Source organism: Bos mutus, chromosome 5, assembly GCF_027580195.1.
Source record: "Bos mutus isolate GX-2022 chromosome 5, NWIPB_WYAK_1.1, whole genome shotgun sequence".
Lineage (NCBI taxonomy): Eukaryota > Metazoa > Chordata > Mammalia > Artiodactyla > Bovidae > Bos > Bos mutus.
In genome coordinates, this window is record NC_091621.1 from 33833247 (window position 1) to 33857632 (window position 24386).

Sequence of the window (24386 nt, forward strand, 5' to 3'; positions counted from 1 at the left end):
CAGCTCACCACAACTGGAAAAAAGGGCATGCAGCAACAAAGACCCAGCACAGACACAAATAAACAAATTTTTTTTTAAAAGCTCTTCATGTTGGGACGTCCCTAGTGATTCAATGATTAGGACTCCATGCTTCCACTGCAGCATAAGACACAGGTTCAATCCCTGGTTGAGGAACTAAGATCCTGCAACAGCTCATGGCTAAAATACAACAAATTGCCTAATTAAACATAGTGAATTGAACTCACATATTTACCTTTGTGTCTTCACTAAATTCCACCAAAATGATAGCAAAACAGAAGCATACATCCACACGGGCAAAGAAAACAAAAGACAGGAGATGAGAGCAGCAACGAAAAATTGAAAGCTGAAAAGTAAAGGGACGAGGAGTTGCTGACCATTTTCTTTGCTGAAATGTAAGCAGAAAATGGGCTTCCCTAGTGGTTTCAGCAGCAAAGAATTCGCCAGCAATGCAGGATACACAGGAGACACAGGTTTGATCCCTGGGTTGGGAAGATTCCCTAGAGAAGGGCATGGCAACCCACTCCAGTATTCTTGCCTGGAGAATCCCATGGACAGATGAGCCTGGCGGGTCACAAAGTCAGACACGACTGAAGCAACTTAGCACACAGCACAAGCAGGAAATGGGGAAAGCACAGGAATAAGCCACTTGAATCAGAGTCCTGGAGAAATATCAGGAACTGGAGTACAAGTTTCTACTGAACGTAGGGGCACTGGTGACCTCAACAAATGAGAGCTAGCTGCCGCTGCTAGACAGCCCCGCCAACCTCACCCAACCCTGTACCTCTGTACAGTGAGTACCATTCCTCCACAGAGACTGGAGTTTAACTGGCTAGAGTTTGAATTTTTTAAAAAAATAAAAATCTCTGACTTTGGATACATTAGCCTCAACTGACGTTACCAAAAAAAAAGAGGGGGAGGTGAATTAAATGATAGCTAACATCCCCCTTCCCCTCCTTAGTTCTCATAATTGAATGCAGGCTCAAACCACATAAACTTGGTCTCCTTTCTGAGGCATCTGAGCAGCCCAAGAAAAAGACCTATAGATACTGAGAGAATCAAGAGTTCCCAATAAAACAGCACAGATTATCCTATAGTAAAGCCCATCAGATAATAAATCCCACCCACACAGAGCTTCCACTCAGCTCTTAGGCACTTTAATATTAACTACAATCACCAGACATCCAACATTAGAGGCAGACCAAAACAAAGAATAGAAAGAAACTCTGTGATTGGAATAATGCAAAATCATTAACATCCTTGGGGAGAAAAAAGAAAAGAGTGCATTTTTAAAATGAGTACAAGATGCTATGAAAGAAAACACCAGAAATTTAAAATATAAAAACAAATCCAGAGATGAGTAGGAGAGAGGTGGGCACACGTGCTAAGTCGCTTCAGTTGTGTCTGACTGCAACCCTATGAACTATGGGCCGCCAGGAGGGCCCCAGGGAGAAGGCAGCGATCCACCTCTCTCCGCACTCTGCAACAAGCACCACTGCAAGGGTGACAGTTGGCAGAGCGGGTACCTTTCACCACCACACACATGCTAACAGCAGCCTCATGACAAATCCAGTGCAAAGTCAAAGAACTGGCTTTAGATGGGAGGTATAAGGCAATGGCATCCCACTCCAGTACTCTTGCCTGGAAAATCCCATGGACGGAGGAGCCTGGGGTCGCTGAGGTTCGGACATGACTGAGCTACTTCACTTTCACTTTTCACTTTCATGCATTGGAGAAGGAAATGGCAACCCACTCCAGTGTTCTTGCCTGGAGAATCCCAGGGACTGGGGAGCCTGGTGGGCTGCTGTCTATGGGGTCGCACAGAGTCGGACATGACTGAAATGACTTAGCAGCAGCAGCATAGTAACATAGGAAAGCCAGAATCTACCGGAGCAGATTCAGGTTTATACAGATTTGAGATTAATATGTGTGCATGAATAATCAATGATCCAAAAAGTGGACCAGAAGGGTATGTGAATCATATGACCTCACACTGTCACCTGAAGTTCTGTGCAGTAGACACCACAACCTTGCTAGCACTGAGCTTCCTCTCATTATCTCAGACATACACACTTTAATTAGACTAAAATTTTTTCACCTTTTCTGGTTTAACTTCCCTCACTATCCATGAGGGTATACATTTTGGGGAAATAGAATTTTATTTATTGTCTTTAAAAATAAAATGGCCAGAGTTCAAACTCATACCAATTTACAAAACACCTCCAAAGTTTTATAAAACATCTCTCAATTAAAATATATTGAGCAAATCTGTGTCTACCATGTACAGTCATGGTGACAGACACTACTTGAAAAAAGAAATGACTTTTGCCTCCAGAGTTTACACTCTGGTAGAGCTGTATTGTCCAATACGTTAATCACGAGCCACAAGTGGCCACTTGAAACGTGACAAAGCTGAAGTGAGATGTGCTGTATGTGATAAGCACATGCTTATTAGTACACTATGGAAAAAATACGATCTCACTGAATATTTTTATATTGACTACATGCCCAGATGATAAAATTTTGGATACACTTAAGCAAAATGTATTATTAAAATTAGTAGCAAGTGCTTTTTACTGCTTTTCATGTGGCTACTAGAAAACTTAATTATATACATGCTTGTATTATATTTTTCAGACAACACTGTTCCAACAGATTAAAAACCTCTTTTAACCTGTTAAGTGACCCTATTAAAATATTTTAAATGCTAAAGAACAGTAGACAAAGCATAAGTAAAATTGATGGTCAAATTTTGTTAATTTTCACAAATTTTTTAAAACTTTACTATTCAAAATGTCTTTTTAAGAAAGAATGGAAAGGTGTAAGAATAACCCCGAAGTAACAGCACTTAGACATGTCAGTCTCACAAAGATGTAACTATTACTTACTTTGATTATATTATCTATTGTATATTACAAATTATTTATTTTACAAAAACTTTCCACTTAATGCACTTAAATCACAACTAGAAAAATGGTAAAAGTAGTTAATGACTACTTCCCCTAACAAGTTAAAACTCATTACTTTTGGTTTCATACTTCAGAAGTCCATAGGCTAATCTCTACTTAAGTACACTATTATTACATAGTATGTAGCTAAAGAATAGGGTGGGTCTAATGTATCAAGGCAAGATATTATAATGTATAATCTGAAATGAGGCAAGCTGTCAGACACTGGAGCAGCAAGCCCAGTGTGGGTGCCTCATGTGTAAACGTGCAGAGCAAGACAGGGAGGATACACACTAAATCTTCTCAGGGGTGGCTTGTTAGGAGTCTTTTTTTTTACTTCGTATACTTTTAATTCTTCTGTACTGTTTGAATTTTTTTCAAAAAGGACATTGTGTAACATAAATGATTTAAAACAAAAGATAGTTGATTTTAACTCTCTTGTAAGTACTCATCACCTCAGTATCTTTTAAAACCCTTATGCTTATGCTATCATTTGTGACCAGAAAATCACAGTATAAATAATAAAATATGTAAAAACCTGAGAACTATTGGATCATAACATTACAGAGACCGATTAAAGCACAATTACACTCCGGCACAGGAAAAGTGCTCTTCTCTAGATCTGAAATTTGATCCTTTGGGAAGTTTTAAGAAATACTTGGGCCAGTAAAATCATGTAGGTCTGTTATCTACCCTCTACCCCACAGACTTCTAACAGAACCCTGATGTTACTTCCTCTTCCCTTCCTGTGAGTAGCCATTTTTCAAGGGGAGGCTATGTTTAAGTCTGGGGCAAATCAAGATCTGAGCGAACCGTTCAAGTTTCATTCTCTTTGAAAAGTAATGGTTTTGGACACAGCCAGCCACTGCTATGGCTATGAGGGCAAGTGAACGGGGACAGGTGGCACCTTCCTCTTATAAAAAGATGTATTTTTGCCTCTGGTTGTCATTTGGGACCCAGAATGCTGGCTGTCATTTGGCGACCATGGGGGGAAAACTAGCTCACATGGTGAGAACAGTAATGTAAAGACAGAAGGTACCTAGGTTTCCAATGACATTGTCCAGTTGCTGAATTAGTCAATCCAGGAACTGCCATCTGCCTGAACTTTTAGTTATCAAGTTTCCCAAGCCTAATGATTTCAAAATAACTTAAAAAAATTATTTAAATGGAAGATAATTACTTTAAAATACTGTGATGGTTTTTTGCCGTACATCAACAGGTATTAGCCTTCTAGAATAATTCAGACACATCATTTGAAGAAATCAGACATTTATTGAGTATATGTTCATTTAATAACACCACAGAGTGAAAAAGATGATATGAACTCCCCCCAAGAGAACAAAGCAACTTGCCATTATTCTCACATTATATCTGAATCTATAATCTTGCACTCACCTTCTCTTTAATAAATGTCAAGACACACAAACTACTTGGAGGAGGATATTCAATTTATCCTAAAATCATAATATTTTAAGGTAAAAAGCGGTTTAAGAGTAGTAATCGCTATGTATCACAGTATAGCAAAATGCCTTCTTGCAGCTTTAGAATCATTACTACCCAAAATATTAACACATTTATGCAAAGACTTGTGAAAAATGGAAACACCTTCCAGTTTCTGATTTCAGGAACAGGTGCAAACCACCATCTCCTTCACAGATCTTCTGTTACAACATCCATCAAAAGCCACTGGCCCAGCCCTCAGACACTGGCAGTGAATGTGGTGCACGTGTGTTCTGTTGACTTTGAAATGGATGACACAGTCCACAGCAAAGCTGCAAGACCTGAATTATTTTTGCATAACACCCCAATATTCCCTGAAGAAATTTTATACACAGATTGAAAACAGCTATTTTCCATCATAGTCAAAGTCCACTTATATCTTAAATGGAAGGTACACTGTTGGCTTCTCTTTAGTTTTTACAAGGACTTACTATGCTGTTATATATTTGAATATGCTTACAAATTCAGACGGTATATGTAAACTACACATCATCAGAGGCTTCACATCAGTTCAGTTTGTATTAAAAAGTCTGACCAGACCTTCCAAATAGCATTCACAGCATTAGAAGTGAGAGAGATTTTCCTTCTTCTCTCCATATCTTTCCAAAGGCTCTCTTTTGTTTGATAACTGGAGTTATAGAAAATTCTTAAAAAATAACCCCATTAGATATTTGGAATTATTGGTAGAAATGAGGTGACAATAGATATTTTCCATTTAGAAGTAAGTCTGACATTGATTTGTAATCAGTTTTAAATTGCCTAGTTCAACATGTTATTCCATGTTCTTCTCATAATTCTGTAATTGCTAGATATCTAAATTAACATCATATTCATTTTTAGTTAAAAAAATTCTTGCACCACATTTTACACCTGCTTTAAGTTCATATAACTTAGTTTTAAAAATCTAGTTTCATGTTCAGTGAATCAAGAAACAACAAACATCAGGACAGTTAAGCCAGGCTTTAATAGGCAAAAAAGGGTTGCTTTGGCAATGTATAAAAGGATAACTGTTACAGTACTAATCATTATTTAATCTACTTTTATTAAAGATTAAAATGCAATAAGGCAATTGTTTTAAGACACTTGAAGTTACATTTAATAAACTGACAACTGTTCCTACACTGGCACACTGTGCGCCTACCTTTCCTGACACAGTGTGCCCCTACTTTCCTTCTCTGTTTACAAAATCAAAAAGTAAAAGAAAAAAATTAGTGGTCTTGCTAAATAGCTACAGATTAACACTAAGATGTTTACTCCTTACAATATAAACTTCTGAAAAAGAAGACACTGACTACCCTCTTTTAAGGTTTTCCCATTTAATGTACTCCTGTTGTCTCCTGTTCTCTTGAATCCCTTCCTAACACTCCACCTGGAAGTATGCCTATTGAGGAATCAATGGATGTGATGTGTGGTTTAAACTGCCACTCAAGGCAGGGCAGTGGTTCCCAAACCTGGCCTCCTATCAGTATCATCTGAGAAAACCAGATAGATTCCTGGGCCCCCTTCAGATCTAATAAGGTTATGCCCTCCACTCTAACCTCCTGTATGATCTATGTGGTCAGTCCTGCATAATCCATTATCTGGGAGGACTAAAGGATGTCAAAAAAGAAGATATTTGTCATCCTGTTTCCACAGGTCTTAGGTCACAAACTGGGATCCAATATATAAAAAGAAGAAAAAAACTACAATGTAGAATCATAGCACTAAATGATCAGTGAGCAGAGTAACTGGGGAAAGACTCTACTATCAACAAATCAAACAAACAAATTCAACAGAGGTAGCCTGGCTGCCCCTTCCATGAACGCCTGACCCCGCAGGGCCATGAACTGAAACAGAGGAAGGCAAGCTGACGGCAGTACAGGCTAGGGGGCTGCCGCTTCAGAAGTGACTGTCCCCACACCACTTCCCTCCCTCTTGCCTTCCCTATTCCCCACTCTTAGCCACTCTTCTCTTTCTCTGCCTTTGGCCATTCTCACTCTTATTCCCTTCTACTTCCTCACTTTTCTCACTTCCTCTCTTTCCCTTCTTCCTCTAATCATTCATTTACATCATTCTTTTCTTTGCTTTCTCTTCCTTAAAAATTCTTCCTTACACAAGCTAAGCAAATTCACACTGGAGATACAATGCACGTCAGCAAACATTCAGTCTAAAACAGAATGATCTGTACAGGAGGCAACAGGGCAGCCCAGAACTTCAGCAGCAAGGCTGGAGGGGCATGAGGCAAGCCACGCAGCTAACCCATTCTCTCTTCTGGGTCTCACAGCTCCATGACTGCCGAGTCTTGTGAGGCGGGAAAGGCACGCTGATTGTTCGCAAACTTAGGGTACAGAGAAGGTGAATGATATGCCCTGGCCCCTAACCAAGAGGAGAATGTAGATCCAGTTCAGTTTGGTTTTCTTTCCTTTATACCAATAACATTTGACTTGAGGCAAAATGAGAGAGCAGTGAAGCAGTAAAACTGTTTCAGGCTCTGAAGTATCCAGAGATAACCAGGTTACTGTATATACATTATGAACTACTCTTCCCAGGGGGAAAAAACAAAATATGTATTTTCTTAAAATGTAAATCACAATACATATTTTCTAAAGGTTTTTTCCTCTAATATGGCAACTTCATATAAATGAAGGTTGACTACATTATAAAGTCATTTCACTTTGGTAACACTGTAGCCCAGAGATAATTCTGAGGTCAAAATTTTTCTAAGACATAGACTCAAAGAATATATAATTCAAATACACTGCATAGATATACTGTCTTAAGGAAAGAAATATAAAACATTCTCTAAGCTGCTCTTGAATTTAACCTCACTAATGCTGAGAAACTGTATTTCTTGAAACTTCTCAAGGAAAAAGTTTATCTAAAGATAAATTCAGAAAATTCATTTTAATATTGTTAAGGACTTTCTGTGATATCCTAAATTTTAGGTAAAAACAGTCCCTCAGTGGAGAGTTTTCACCATAACCCAATTTATGGTAAAATGCTAAAATTAGGTCAGGACTGAATAAACCAAGTGAAGAACCTTCCAACTGACCCCACAATGGAGAGTGTGTGATGGTATAAATAAGGCACAACATGTGTGAGACCACAGCACACAGTCCAGTTAAACTATGACACACTCTACCCAGTCTCAATCATACTAGAGCCCATGGGGCTAAGAGTCTGTTCACTGAGAAAATTAAACCTAAGAAACCTCCTAATAATATAAATTCATATTTTGTAAATAACCCCAAGTACTTCCACTAACATTTCAGAATCACATTTATAATCCACCAACTGTGCTGAGAACTGTGGTCCTAACTTCAACCTTCAAGTTGGCAGAATGATTTCCAGTGGTTCCCAAACTAAATGACACCGAAATCATCTGAGGTGCTTGTTAAAAATAGAATTATAAGGTGACTTATTTTTGCACTCTTATCATAAGGGAAATGTGCCTTTGATATTAACTGAAGCCAAAGGGGGTACAATGTCATTGCAGTTAGCAAAGTGTTTATACAGGTGAAATAACATGATGACTGGCATTTTCTTTAAGATACATCAGCAAAGGAAAAAGGGACAGATAACACAAATGTGGTAAAACACTGACGTGTTCAATCTGGACAAGGAGTCCCACACTGTACTGTTCTCTCCACTTCTGTGTAATGTGCAGATCCATCTGGATATGGCATACCAGGGTCATCTAAGGTGAAGCCCAGGCCATTCTCATCAAGGTCCCCACAAGAGCCTAATATGCCAGGCAGCCAAGGGGCTCCTCCGGGGCCATTAAAAATGATCCTATCTGCTCCAAACTTTGAAATTCTAGGGATCCTATTTTTTATTTAGCCAATTCAGTCTGAACAATCAACAAGTTCATGAGTGCTCATGTTCACTGTGGCATTCCCTAAATGCTTCTGTCCCATGAGAGCCGGGCTGGTTGTCAAATTCGGATTCGTCTTTCTTACACCTTCCTTTCTCAATCTGTCCCTGACTGAACTGCACCAGAGGCCAGATCTTCTCTCACATCCCCACAGAGGGCACTGTGTCTTCATAAAGCCAGTCACCACTATTTTAGGTACTTCATAAACGACCAGAGAGTGGCAGTTTTCCTTCATGATTTTCTCTTCTCTATTTAAGTATTAAAATATCAAAAGGAGAAAAAGAAGTTAACCTCATAGTACTTGGTAAAGAGACATGTGCCCCAGCACAGTACATGCCAAGTACTCAGAATCTATAGTTATATCAGTTAAAGGTCAAAAACACTAAGAAAAGTAATATTTTTCTTACTGTTAAGATAAAAAACATAGCTGTCTCAAGTGACATTCAAAAAAAAGGAGGACATGCACATTAACCAAATCAAAACTGTTTTTTCTACAGTTAGATGTGACAATCTTAAGCCAAATCATCCATGAAAGTTTTCTAATGTACTTAAATTAAGGTTGTATACGTATATTTGCTTCTTCAAAGATATTTTGCAAAGCCACTTTGAGGTAGAAGGGAAAAGGTTTCAATGGACCGCTTTTTCCTGCTCCACTGTAACCATAATTGATCACTGCTCACAGAAGACATAGCTTCCATATTTTGGTCCACCACATTTTCCATCATCACGTAAGTAAGCTTGTTAGGTTCTCACTTTATTATCTGCCTATTTATTGCTTCCAGAATGCCCAGTAAAGCTGAAATTTTTCATTTAAAGTGATAGAAAAATTTTCCTAAAATACTTGCTTAATCATCTTAGATTTGACTTTTGGCAAGACAGTTAAGCACATAGAAATGAAAACACTACATTTCACAAATACACACAAAAAAAATCCAAACTTTCACTGTTTTTCTTATAGAGCTCAGTCGTAAATGTGCAGCTTACATATAAACTAAAAACACTTTTAAACATGATTGTCACAAAAATATTTTAAACAGAGATGAAATGTATGAAGGCACGCACAGATTGTCGATAGTGACATCAGTTACATCACATTTCTTTAGAAACAGAACCTTTCCTGTTTCTGTAAACAACTTTTTTTTTCTCACACATTTAAAGTGAGGTTAGTGCTGACATAAGATTATTGCTATACTCACAGTTTGAGTGTTTCCACTGTGTATGAGGTACATTTTCTCCATCCATACATCCCTACTACTCTTACCTACTTGAGAGTTAAGAGTCAACCCAAGTCTGTAGGCTATATCCATTCAATAAGATTTTTGTCAATACTGGAATGATACCAGATAACATTATAAAACATCAGAGATCAAAAATATCTTCTTGTTGAGGTCCAAGACTTCAACTTGTTCTTCATTACATGAAAATACAGCTCATTTAACTTCTTCAGGAAAAAAATTATACTGAAGATGAGTAATTTCTTCCTGAAAACTTCATCTAAGACTATTCCTTCACAATAGTCTCTGATATTTTGTTGTTTTAATTCATTTGATTTAGCAGTCACCACGAATCACCTTTCTTTTGGCGGTCTGTCGTAACGATCTTGTATGCTTTTTGTCAGCTGTTTGATAAATATTTTGTAAATTTTTCCACAGTATGTATGCACTGTCTTTTGTAGTTCCAGTTCTAATGGCTTTAATAAGGAATGGATGCTGTCATCTTCAAAAGAACACTAGAGATAAAAAGACAAAGATATACATAAAAATTTAACTCTATTCCCAATAACTTCTTCAATCAACTTTGTATCAACAGTCTCCACTTTAAAGTCTCATAGAAAGCACGTGCCCAACAAATAATTTCAATGAATTAAATAGAAGACATCTCACAGGAGGAGGGAGGAGGCGGGGAACCCTGTGTCAAGGCAAGGACATGGTCAAGAGCAGAAAAGACCCAGAGATTCTCACAACTGTGAGAAGACAAGCAACCAGTCTGAAAGGGGCTGAGAAAGACTAATAAAAGCCAAAAAATCACTCCGGTAACACTGGTGAAGCTGGACTGGAAAGGAGTGAGATAAAGAGAGCACAGTTCAGGGCTTCCCAAAGACCCCTAGCTGCACAAGGATAAATGTGTGAGAACTGCTAAACACCATGCACTCTTGAGCGAAATTCACAGGGGCACGTGAGAAACTATTAAAACAGAAGATGCACCTGCTGAATGTTGTTTGGCCACTAACTCCAAAATGTACTTTCAGAATCCTTTTTCACTACAAAATGTATTCATATCTCAAGAAATATATTTTGGAAAACAATGCAGTAGTAGTAGTAAGTGGGAAAAAAGCTGAGATCTTAGTATTTTCGGCCATGTACCTTTTTGTTATTTGCAACCACAATTAGAAAGACTGATGAGGCTTGAAAATATCTTACAGGAAATTTTGACGTCAGTAAAAAATGGAAGACTCTAAAGGAAATTCAGAACCTGAAATCTAGGAGGACTGCAAATGACCTGAGGTTTACTACTCTGCCACAGAGGGAGAGGAAATGGAAGCACCACTTGAATCACAATTAGTGAGTCTGTAGGAAGCTGCAGCCTCTCTACGGAGAACAGGCTGAACTTCAATGCTCATTCAGAACACTGATGTGATAGGGCTGCACAGAGATCCTACACCCTGGTGCCTCTATGCAAGAAAACTAGGATCATTATGCATGAAACCTTCCCTCTTGGGTAATTTTTTCAAACCTAATCCCATATACTGAAGATTAATATCTTCAGGTATTTTTAAAAATAATAATAAAAAAAAAGGCAGAGGGGAGAAGAGGCTTAACTAGGAAGAAATGTAATGAAAATAATAACAGCCAGCACTCTGGAATCTGGGAGAAACTGCTGAAAGCTGGACTGGTTAAAAAGAAAGCACTTCCTACACACCAGGCATCAGGCTAACAGCTTTATATGTAGTAATGCATTTAAGCCTCACACTGACTTTATGAAACATGACAATTTACAATGAAGCAACTAAGGTAGGGAGAGAGAATTTTTCCACTTACAAAGCTCTAAGTGGCTAAGCCAGGATTCCACCTGCAAAGAGCTTTACAACCACACAGCACTGTTTACACAAAAAAGCAAATGAAATTGTGCCAAGTGAGTTTCAAAAACTCTGCTGAAAAGATGAAGCTCAGTTAACAGTGGGCAACTGTTGTGTGTTGTATATAGATATGTCTACATTCCTCTGGGGTTAAAAGGAGCAGCCATGCTGAAGAAGGTAACCTTCCTCAAGGTGTAACACCTGTATGAAGTGACACTGTATGGTAACATTTCACTGTGTACAAAAACATCCTAGACAACTGTGGCTGAGAAGCGAGTAATAGGGAAGTAATAGGGAATTTGGGAAGACCAAACTGGTCTTTTTCCTACTCTACAATGACTAAAAATGAAAATGTTACAAAGGTGTTTTAAAAGTTAATTCCTGGGAATACTTGAGATTCAGTTCATTTCCTTGTGATTTTAAATCCCAGTGTTTGTGGTTAAAATTTTTTTTCTTCACTGGGGAGGTCTTTTGATGAATATTTTCCTGAAATAAAAACAGTGCCCCATGGATTACAGCTCTTTTAGTCCACCATATACCACAAGAAGTTTGACCTTTAAAGAAGGTGCTGCTACTGCTGCTGCTGCTGAGTCACTTCAGTCGTGTCCGACTCTCTGCAACCCCACAGACGGCAGCCCACCAGGCTCCCCCATCCCTGGGATTCTCCAGGCAAGAACACTGGAGTGGGTTGCCATTTCCTTCTCCAATGCATGAAAGTGAAAAGTGAAAGTGAAGGCGCTCAGTCGTGTCCAACTCTTAGCGACCCCAAGCACCACAGCCTACCAGGCTCCTCCGTCCATGGGATTTTCCAGGCAAGAGTGCTGGAGTTGGCTGCCATCGCCTTCTCCAAAAGAAGAAGGTGAGAAACCCCCAAATGCCCACCTGTACATACACAGCCAGCAGTCATGCCCTCCGCCAGGCAGACTCCACAAACACCCAGGGCTGTGCACCCACACTGCATCCAGAGGCTCACCTGCCCAGAGGCTACAGTGCCCTCACCTGACTGCAAGCCTCCTCCTCCCCTACTGTGTGCTACCCAGACTTGTCCACACCTTTCCTGGCTGCCTGGTACTCGTCCTTCCAGCTCAGTCCAATGTCAGCTCCTCCAAGAAACTCTCCTCACACAGATAATCACTCCCTCTTCACTGGCACTGTGCCCAGCACACAAACTTTTAGGAAGGTCATGTTTTATATATAAGAATGTCAGCTGAAAGCAGAGAGTAAACAGTGATGCTATGATGCCCACAATGAGATACTTCAAGGCATTTTCAAAAAACAGAACATGTTTTAAAAATACAGGTACAATGGCAGGCAGTTCAAGCCTTCAGATGCCAAGTGCCAGCTACATATAAGAAAATTGTGCAGGAGAGGATGTCAAGTCCCCTGCATCTCTGCAAATCTACTGCATCTCATGCAGATACAAGAAGGGTGTGAGGTAAATCAAAGTTAACAGAGAAACACCACAAAATCTAATAATTCAAATGAAATACAGGAAGCAAAAAATACTTAACAGAGCAATAAAATGTTTTATTCCCACTGTGAATCTGCACTTTTTAATCTTAGTATTTGTATTCACTCAACAACTAATATTTAACAATTATGTATGGACTGTAAAACCTGATTTGCTGGCAGACATAGCCATGCATTCACATTTTACAGATTGTTCACATCCTTATGGTTCATAGCATTCAATGGCTATGACTAAGCTTCTCTCTGAAACTTGCATAAATACCTCTGTCTGAACAGTAATTCTTTTAAAAATTATACTTTCCATTGAATAATAGATAAGAGAAGATAAAAACACTAACCAAGCACCAAAAAGACTGATTAACTTCATTAAGTTGAAAACTGGGTAGATACGGCTAATTAATACAAACCGAAAACAACCACTAGTCATTAATTACTTCAGTGTTTGAAACAGTTTTTAAAATAAGATTTATTTCTTAAAAATCGAGTGTAATTAATCAGCTTAAAACAAATACTCAGCTTTTTTTTTAAGTATATACTTATAAGAGATCAAAGAAAAGATCAAATAAAACTAGTAAGATTTAATTCCTTAATAATGGATTTTTTTAAAATGCTCGGGGGCAACAAAGAAATCACATTTTTATAGGAGTGCATTTCTTTTCTACCCTGCAAAGTCTCAGAACTCCAAAAGTACCTTTTGTTATTTTTATCACCTCTTGACAAGCCATAATAAAGCATTATTAAAATATAATGTTGATTCTGAAGGCATACAAGGTCAGCTACATGAAAATGAACATCAACACTAAATTTTATAATTCTTCAGTGAGTGTAGCTGTATCATGATAAACTGATTATTCAGAAACCCTATCTCTCAGGCTTATAGGATTAAGAAACTTAGAAAAACACTAAAACTGTAGCTTACAATGCTATCAGCACTTTCCCTACCACCAAGTGTGAGCAACACTCATTTCCAGGAGAAAACTTCAGCTCCCTGTACTGCAGATCATCACCTTACACAGCACACATCGTCACCACGTCTGGCCCAGTCCAGCCACTGCCTACTTCCACCCATCACCCCAGTTAAACAGCTCAACTCCTGACCTCCTCATGGGTTTTTCACCACCCACATGACTGAGTGACTTCACTTTCACTTTTCACTTTGATTCACTGGAGAAGGAAATGGCAACCCACTCCAGTGTTCTTGCCTGGAGAATCCCAGGGACGGGGGAGCCTGGTGGGCTGCCGTCTATGGGGTCGCACAGAGTCGGACACAACTGAAGCGACGCAGCAGCAGCAAGACCTTTTCTCAGGCAGTATTGGTTCTGCCTGCTTACCTGGCAAACTCTTAACTCATTCTTCAGGGTTCACTTCAAATGCCTCCTCATCAATGAGGCCTTCCCTGGCCCTTTGGGGCACAGCTGTTGCACTCTTCCACATCCTAAAACAGTCTGTGTCTCAGGAGATTAGAGTTCAGTATCTTTATTCTCATTCCTATTAATGAGACTGTACTAGCAAATACTGAGATCAGTCATTAGCAAATGCTTAGTCTCTTGCCAATAGGGGCATCAGCTCTTTTGATCCCCACACTTAGACCACACCAGCACTCCTGTTACTGGTATTTGTCTTCACATCCATATACGATTAGACACAGTCCAGCAGCACAGTGAACATACCCGCTGAGAGATGAATGGTCACATATAACCTCTCCCCAGGTATCGGTGAATTAGCTGCATGGATAGTGCCTGATATACAGCTCATTAAGCAAAATCATAAATCCAACCCTTATTTGGTTTTGCCCCAAGTCTTGGTCCCCAACATACTCAGAGACCTGATTCATGCATCAGTCTACAGGCACGTGAAGTACAATCATCTCTCCCTGTCAATCCACCTCAGCTACATAAAAGTGGACTGTTAAGACCAAGGGGAAAAAGAGACAGAAACAGGTGTCTGGGGTGACAGGGCCAGAATCATTTTTTCCAAACTCAATATAAAGTTTAGTACTTAAAAAAGAAAACCTCATTTACAAAGGCAACAAAGAAAACAGAACAGACTTAAGATATGTTCAAAATCCACAGTATGAAGAGATCTATTCAACATTCCTGAAAGACACAACTCAAAGACAACCCTTGTTCCTAAAATGTCTCAACACCATCAAAACGTCAGCAGTCACTAAGTCAACATGTGAAGATGACACACTCCCAACAAAAAAACAACTTTTTGTTAAATGTGTTGGTATCTGTGTAAAAATAAAAATACACTAAGTAGGAAGACACTAAAAGGACAGGATGTGAACAGGGTATTAAAATACAGCACAAAGACTTCATAGTGAAAACAGTGTGTGTTAGTGCACAAATGGACAGACCAGTGGAGCAGAAAAGAAAATCCAGAAATCACAAATGGAACTTTCAGTTCAGTCGCTCAGTCGTGTCCGACTCTTTGCCACCCCATGAGCAGCACGCCAGGCGTCCCTGTCCATCACCAACTCCCAGAGTTTACCCAAACTCACGTCCATCGAGTCAGTGATGCCAACCAGCCATCTCATCCTCTGTCGTCCCCTTCTCCTCCTGCCCTCAATCCCTCCCAGCATCAGGGTCTTTTCCAGAGAGTCAACTCTTCGCATGAGGTGGCCAAAGTACTGGAGTTTTAGCTTCAGCATCATTCCTTCCAATGAACACCCAGGACTGATCTCCTTTAGGATAGACTGGTTTGATCTCCTTGCAGTCCAAGGGACTCTCAAGAGTCTTCTCCAATACCACAGTTCAAAAGCATCAATTCTTTGGCGCTCAGCTTTCTTCACAGTCCAACTCTCACACCCATACATGACCACTGGAAAAATCATAGCCTTGACTAGATGGACCTTTGCTGGCAAAGTAATATCTGTGCTTTTTAATATGCTGTCTAGGTTGGTCATAACTTTCCTTCCGAGGAGTAAGCATCTTTTAATTTCATGACTGCACTCACCATCTGCAGTGATTTTGGAGCCCCAAAAAACAAAGTCTGACACTGTTTCCACTGTTACCCCATCTATTTGACATGAAGTCATGGGACCAGATGCCATGATCTTAGTTTTCTGAATGTTGAGCTTTAAAGCCAACTTTCTCACTCTCCTCTTTCACTTTCATCAAGAGGCTTTTTAGTTCCTCTTCACTTTCTGCCATAAGGGTGGTGTCATCCACATATCTGAGGTTATTGATATTTCTCCCAGCAATCTTGATTCCAGCTTGTGCTTCTTCCAGCCCAGCGTTCCTCATGATGTACTCTGCATATAAGTTAAATAGGCAGGGTGACAATATACAGCCTTGACGGACTCCTTTTCCTATTTGGAACCAGTCTGTTGTTACATGTCCAGTTCTGAACTTTAGTACATGATAAAGTCAGTATCTCAAATCTTCAGGTTATAGATAACCTTTCAAATAAACATAATTGGGACAAGACGGCCACTTGGAAAAAGATCAAATCAGATCTATCCCTTACTCAAGAGTAAATTCCAAACCAAGCAGAAGACTAAACGTAGTAAGTGAAACAGTATACAGGTAAACCTTTCTGTAAACTGAGTATAGGTAGGGAAAGACTTTCTAACTATGACTGTTTTTTTAAGTTTTAAACTTGATTACACAAAAATTTTTAAAAAAACAACTCTGAACGACAAAAAATGCCATAAACAAAGTCAAACTGGGAGGAAATATTTACATCAGATATAACAGAAAAAGAATTAATATCTTTAATACACAAAGAACTTGCAGCAACTGCTGGGGAGGTGGGAAGTAAAGTATGAAAGTCTCACATGGTGATGATTGTACAACTCTGTAAATATGCTAAAAACCACCGAATAATTTACACTATGAGTGAAAAGGATGGCATATAAAATATGTTAAAAATAAAGTCATTTTAAAAAATCAATAGAAGACTAAGAGATCTGAAAGAAATTTCACTCCAAAAAGATGTAAAAACAACTGTTAGATATATAAAAAGATGTTCATCTCACTCACAAGAGAAAGTGAAATTTAAACTAAGATTCCATTTCTCACTTATGGAGCATGGCAAAAAATTTTCAAGGTTGACAATCCACTCCTGTGCATAACAGGCTTCCTCATGAACTGTTGGCAGGAATGCAAATAATCCCTATGTAGGGGAAACAGGCAGTAACTTCAAATAAAATTATCTCATGTCCAGGAATTTATCCTACTTAATATATTGCTTTTTACTTCCTTCCTCCCTCCCTCCGTTCTTTCCTTCTTTTCTATCTCTCTCTTATTCTCTCTTTGCCCCTCTCTCTTTATTGGCCCACCTTGCAGTTTGCAGAATCTTACTGCCGCCAAACAAGAGATCTAACCAGAGCCCTGGCAGTAAAAGCATGGAGTACTAACCACTGGTCCACCAGGGAATTCTGCTGCATTCTTATTCAAAATGTTGGAGAATACCAAAACGTTCAAACATAAGAGATTAGTTGAATAAACTCTAGTACATGCACCAAGTGGAGTATCATACAATTGTGTTAAAAAGGTATGAGGAAGATATTTATAAATGTCCAAACTTACAGAATATTGTAAAACAAAAGCAAAGAACAAATAAAGATGAAGAATACCTTTCATGTAAGAAAAGGGGACTTACAAAACATACGTGTATCTACTCATCTGTATAGGAAGGACAAACCAGAAAATGAAATTGGTGACTGGGGCTGGGACTTGGGGTAGAAGGATGCGGAAGGAACAATTTCTGAGTAAGCCCTAATACAGCTTTGACTTTTTGAAGTACATTAATATTCCTCACATCAACCTGAACTTAGGACTTCCCTGGTGGTCCAGTGGTTAAGACTCTGCCTGCCAACGCAGGACACGGGTTCAATTCCTGGTCCTGGAAGATTTCACATGCCATGGGGCAACGAAGCCCAAGAGCCACAACTACGGAGGCCCCTGCTCTAGAGTCTGTGATCTGCAACAAGAGAAGCCACTCTAAGGGGAAGCCTACGCACTGAAACTAGAGAGCAGCTCCCACTCACTGCAACCAGAGTAAGCCCTCGTGCAGCAACAAAGACCCAGCACAGTCAAAAAAGTAATTAAGCTCTTAAAAATTAAAGTTAAATCAACAAACATGAGGAAAAAAACTTGTAACTGAAAGCATATGGAAATATATGAATCCAACAGTATTTCAAATGAATAAATAAAGACATTGACAGGAGGAGAAAAAAACTAACGCAAATCACGTCTGAACACAGTACAGAACATACACCCTCATCTGGGGGTGGGGAGGGCGGGAGAAGGACTCTAAACAAACTGAACGCTTACAGCCGGCTAGTTTTTCAAGGAGAGGAGTGGGGAAGAGTAGTACAAATGGAGTGTTATTGAAATTATTTTAAATGTATTATAGCATTAAGCAACAGAGGAAAAGTTTTAGTTTGGAGCCGGGATTCTAACTGGAAGAAAACAGAAACCAAGTAGAAGAGGAATGGAAGGAGCCTGGGAGAATGAAACTGGGCGACTGGTGTGAGCACAGGACTGTGTGTGTGTGTGTGTGTTTGCATTTTTGTATTTCCCAGCTCTGCTGCTGAAAGGGCCTGGAAGGGAAGACACCTTTGCAGCAATAAGCATCAGAGTTCCTTAGAGAGACAGCTAATTTCAGGGCGAGGGCAGGGAAGGCATAATAAGATAAGCCTGGGATATTTTGCTTGTACCTCCTCTTTGAGAAGGCACTCAAAATAATGATGGGAATGTGTCACATAAGCACAAGAGATGGCCAAAAGGGGCACCCAATCGCCAAATTTGGCACAACTTCAGCATCAATATAAATAAAATTGAACACTGATTATAATTTGCTGAAAAGAATAGTATCAGTGAGCTCATACTGATAACGCACAGGTCAGTAAGTGGGCAAAAGGCAGTGCCCTTCCTTCCAGCAGGACACCAAGTGCCAGAGCTGTGAGGGGAGGGCGTGGTGGGCTTTATACTGATGAACTGGAGCAAAGGATATGCAAACTCTCTGTAAACCAGGGAGTCTGTCCACAAAACACTTCAAAAAAAAAAGAGCTTACATTTCTCAGTGCTTCATAAATAGCTCTAAATGCTGGTTGCTTATCATCATGGTAAACACCTCTGTTCCCATGGAGAATAAAGATTCCTTCTTCTTCAGCTTCTTGGCAATTGCTTCCATATATGCAATGATCTGGTCGATAATTCCATTGGCAAGGAAAAACAAAAAGGCTTTCTATGCAAAGATAAAACAAAGAAGTAAACACACACTAATTCCACAGAATTAACGTTCTGCAAAGATTTTAAACTTAGTTTACTCTGTCTTAAACATAAAGAGTGATAACTTAATATAAGCCAAAGTCAAATAAATGCATTTTTTTCAATTTTGACTAAATACTATGTTTTTCTTTTTTACAAAGAATAAAAGAAATTTTTTAAATTACCTGGATTGTGAAAAAATATGATATTCAACAGATCTTGATCACCCCATGTAATGTTCAGTTTGTATTTTTTAAGCAACGGCATCAGTATATCTCCCCATCGTAGTCGCACGGTGGTCATATCATTCTGTTGGTAAATACATTAACAAATTTCTCAGACTTCCAGGTTAAAAATGGCAGCATAATGACAGCTCCTCATTCTTCCCTTAGCCACTGTTACAGAGCAACAGATGTGCAAACTTCTTTTGTTACAAAACAGTGTGACCCTAACATAAACCTAAATGTGAGGAAGAACGAACAGCTCAACTGGACAGATAACAAAAGATATCTGAAGCTGTACAGAGCCATGATGAAACTAACAGAAGTCGGGAAGAAAAGGGAAAGAGAAAGGAGGTGGTGGTTCCAGTGATATGACTGTACCCTCATCTTAAAAAGCACAGTTTTAGTACCTATGTCATATATCTAGACACAGTACCTATGTCTTTGTAATACAGCTGTTGAAGACTAAAGGTGTTAATATATAAATGAAAAGTACTAGAAGCAGTGGGGCTTCCCTGGTACCTCAGACGACAAAGAATCTGCCTGCAATGCAGGAGACCAGGGTTCAATCCCTGAGTCAGGAAGATCCCTGAAGATGGAAATGTCTCCTCACTCCATTATTCTTGCCTGGAGAATTCCATGGACAGAGAAGCTTTGCAACCTATAGGCTATGGGGTCGCAAAGAGTCGGATACGCTACTGCTGCTGCTAAGTCACTTCAGTCGTGTCCGACTCTGTGTGACCCCATAGATGGCAGCCCACCAGGCTCCCCCTCCCTGGGATTCTCCAGGCAAGAACACTGGAGTGGGTTGCCATTTCCTTCCCCAAAGCATGAAAGTGAAAAGTGAAAGTGAAGTCGCTCAGTCGTGTCTGACCCTTAGCGACCCTATGGACTGCAGCCTACCAGGCTCCTCCATCCACGGGAGTTTCCAGGCAAGAGTACTGGAGTGGGTTGCCGTTTCTTCTCCGGGAGTCAGACATGACTGAGCGACTAACACACACACAGGAGCAGTACTTGGCACAGTGTTGGTTAGCTCTTATCACCATGATCACTATGATTCTTAGACTGATCTGCTAATCCTTTATAATTGGCATTTCAAAGAGACCACTTGAAACTGATAAATAAAAAATAGATACTGAATTTAATCAGATGCCTTTTCAGCCTCTATGGAATTACTCATAGCTCATTATTTTAAAACTCCAAGTCAGATACCTAAGGAAACAACAGAGTTGAAAGAGGGCTGGGGATCATTTGAATCTGGGGTGAAAAGGGGTGGAGTTGAATACTAAGTCTTTTATACAAATTTGACTCTTGGAAACTCTCCAGGTTTAAACTAAGTACTTTTCAAATTATAGTTTGCAACATGCTGATGAGTGAATTTTTCATATCCTCTGAGAGATTTAAGTACAGAAATTGAGAGTAAGATTTAGAAACTTTTATAGCAATTTAACAGAGTAATTTTATATCTATTTATTTTAACATTTTCCAAGTAATTTATATTATTTTTTACAAAACCATTGGCTCATGACAGATTGCAAACAATGTTTAAAAAAGCACTTTCCTTCTTCACTGATCCTATCTCCAGATAGTCTGAAAACAATTGTTACAAGCTATTCTGCTGTTGCTGCTACTGCTGCTACTAAGTCACTTCAGTCATGTCCCACTCTATGCAACCCCATAGACGGCAGCCCACCAGACTCCTCTGTCCCCGGGATTCTCTAGGCAAGAATACTGGAGTGGGTTGCCATTTCCTTCTCCAATGCTTGCAAGCATGCTGAGTCGCTTCAGTCGTGTCCGACTCTGTGCGACCCCATGGACAACAGTCCACCAGGCTCCTCTGTCTAAGGGATTCTCTAGGCAAGAATACTGATATATATAATAAACTCAATGGAGGTATGAGCAATCTATCCTTTGAGAAGGAAAAGTAAGAATTCCTAGGGGAAAAAACTAAATATTTAAATTAAATTTAATCTACTATAGTAACTGTATTACCTTATTTCTCAGGATGCAATAAATATAGTGACTATACACACATACACAAAATCTGGAAAATGACTGAAACAAATTTTACTTAAGGAAATAGTAAGAAAACAATTTATTTGAAAGGATAACTCTGCAATGAGTCATTGATCATGTTAACTAAATGTTCTTAGGATCTGAAAAGGAAAATATGAGTTGACCAACAAGGACCAAGACCAGCAACACATTCAATAGATAGTACTGCTGGAATACCCCTTGTATCATGTCATGCTCAAGTCTTCACTACACTTTACTTATTTAAAAAAGAAGAAGAAAAATATACCTACTCAAAGAAACACATCTACTCAAAGAAAAAAAAATCTTTATTATGCAAAGGAGAAGTCCTACCGGAAAAATATTGGACAAGAAGAAATAACACTAGTAGTACTTGTTGAGGATATAACCTAGAATATCCAAGACTAAAAAAGCCATGAAAAATGAGTTTAATAAAGAGGCATTATACACAAAAAGAGTTTAAGCCAACAGAAATAGAAAAACAGCAAACTAGAAAAAGTCAAAGGAAATGGACATACAGCCATTCACAAAGGAGGAAACAAAAACAGCTAAAAATTGTATGAAAAGATTTTCACCCACATAGGTGATATTGGAGAAGGCAATGGCACCCCGCTCCAGTGTTCTTGCCTGGAGAATCCCAGGGACGGAGGAGCCTGGTGGGCTGCCGTCTATGGGGTCGCACAGAGTCGGACACGACTGAAGTGACTTAGCAGTAGCAGTAGCGGGTGGTGTAGTCAGGGAAGTAAAAATTAAAATACATGAGGTGTTTTTCAGCCTTCAGTTCAGTTGCTCAGTCGTGTCCAACTCTTTGCCACCCCATGGACTACAGCACGCCAGGCTTCCCTGTCCATCACCAAATCCCAGAGTTTACCCAAACTCATGTCCATTGAGTCGGTGATGCCATCCAACCATCTTATCCTCTGTCATCCCCTTCTCCTCCTGCCCTCAATCTTTCCCAGGATCAGGGTCTTTTCAAATAAGTCAGCTCTTTGCAATAGGTGGCCAAAGTACTGGAGTTTCAGCTTCAGCATCAGTCCTTTCAATGAATATTCAGGACTGATTTCCTTTAGGATGGACTGGTTGAATCTCCTTGCAGTCCAAGGGACTCTCAAGAGTCTTCTCCAACACCACAGTTCAAAAGCATCAATTCTTCGGCACTCAGCTTTCTTTATAGTCCAGCTCTCACATCCATACATGACTACTGGAAAAACCATAGCCTTGACTAGACAGACCTTTGTTGGCAAAGTAATGTCTCTACTTTTTAATATGCTGTGTAGGTCAGTTATAACTTTCCTTCCAAGGAGTAAGCGTCTTTTAATTTCATGGCTACAGTCACCAGCTCCAGTGATTTTGGAGCTCTCCAAAACAAAGTCAGCCACAGTTCCCACTGTTTCCCCATCTATTTGACATGAAGTCATGGGACCAGATGCCATGATCTTAGTTTTCTGAATGTTGAGCTTTAAGCCAACTCTCCTCTTTCACTTTCATTAAGAGGTTCTTTAGTTCCTCTTCACTTTCTGCCATAAGGGTGGTGTCATCTGCATATCTGAGGTTATTGATATTTCTCCCGGCAATCTTGATTCCAGCTTGTGCTTCTTCCAGCCCAGCGTTTCTCATGATGTATGCTGAATATAAGTTAAATAAGCAGGGTGACAATACACAGCCTTGACATACTCCTTTTCCTATTTGGAACCAGTCTGTTGTTCTACGTCCAGTTCTAATTGTTGCTTCCTGACCTGCATACAGACTTCTCAAGAGGCAGTCAGGTGGTCTGGTGTTCCCATGTCTTTCTGAATTTTCCACCGTTTATTGTGATCCACACAGTCAAAGGCTTTGGCATAGTCAATAAAGCAGAAGTAACCATATAACTACATATTAATACTAGTACACAGAATCAAATCATTCTTTCTCCATAATATGACACACATTAAATGTGATGGGCTATATGTACTGACATAAAAATCAACTATATATTTGCTAAGTGAAAAAAGCAAACTGAAGCTGTATAAAAGGACTGCACATTTAAATGCTAATGTCCATGTATATCTGCTTCAAAATGCCTTTTTAAAAGTGTCTGAAGAATACAGAGCAAAGTACATAATGTCATTTGGGCAAAGAATGAAACTGGGGATCAGATCAGATCAGATCAGTCACTCAGTCGTGTCCGACTCTTTGCAACCCCATGAATCGCAGCACGCCAGGCCTCCGTGTCCAACACCAACTCCCGGAGTTCACTCAGACTCACGTCCATCGAGTCAGTGATGCCATCCAGCCATCTCATCCTCTGTCGTCCCCTTCTCCTCCTGCCCCTAATCCCTCCCAGCATCACAGTCTTTTCCAATGAGTCAACTCTTCACATGAGGTGGCCAAAGTACTGGAGTTTCAGCCTTAGCATCATTCCTTCCAAAGAACACCCAGGGCTGATCTCCTTCAGAATGGACTGGTTGGATCTCCTTGCAGTCCAAGGGACTCTCAAGAGTCCAACACCACAGTTCAAAAGCATCAATTCTTCGGCACTCAGCCTTCTTCTCAGTCCAACTCTCACACCCATACATGACCACAGGAAAAACCATAGCCTTGACTAGACGGACCTTTGTTGGCAAAGTAATGTCTCTGCTTTTGAATACGCTATCTAGGTTGGTCATAACTTTCCTTCCAAGGAGTAAGCGTCTTTTAATTTCATGGCTGCAATCACCATCTGTAGTGATTTTGGAGCCCAGAAAAATAAAGTCTGACACTGTTTCCACTGTTTCCCCATCTATTTCCCATGAAGTGATGGGACCGGATGCCATGATCTTTGTTTTCTGAATGTTGAGCTTTAAGCCAACTTTTTCACTCTCCTCTTTCACTTTCATCAAGAGGCTTTTTAGTTCCTCTTCACTTTCTGCCATAAGGGTGGTGTCATCTGCATATCTGAGGTTATTGATATTTCTCCTGGCAATCTTGATTCCAGCTTGTGTTTCTTCCAGTCCAGCGTTTCTCATGATGTACTCTGCATAGAAGTTAAATAAGCAGGGTGACAATATACAGCCTTAATGTACTCCT

The 24386-nt window shown here is 39.6% G+C and overlaps 1 protein-coding gene across 2 annotated transcripts in view; it reads right to left on the reverse strand.

The window, feature by feature from the left end:
• Window positions 1-4216: 4216 nt before the first annotated feature.
• The window catches only part of GXYLT1 (glucoside xylosyltransferase 1), a 51644-nt gene continuing 31474 nt past the window's right edge, over window positions 4217-24386 (reverse strand). For both annotated transcript variants that reach the window (XM_070370623.1, XM_070370622.1), the window contains 3 exons: window positions 19272-19395; window positions 18891-19063; window positions 4217-10048 (listed from right to left, as the gene is read on the reverse strand). In XM_070370623.1, coding sequence (XP_070226724.1) covers window positions 9887-10048; window positions 18891-19063; window positions 19272-19395 — 459 coding nt within the window. In that variant the 3' untranslated portion in view covers window positions 4217-9886. The remainder of the gene's footprint in view (window positions 10049-18890; window positions 19064-19271; window positions 19396-24386) is intronic.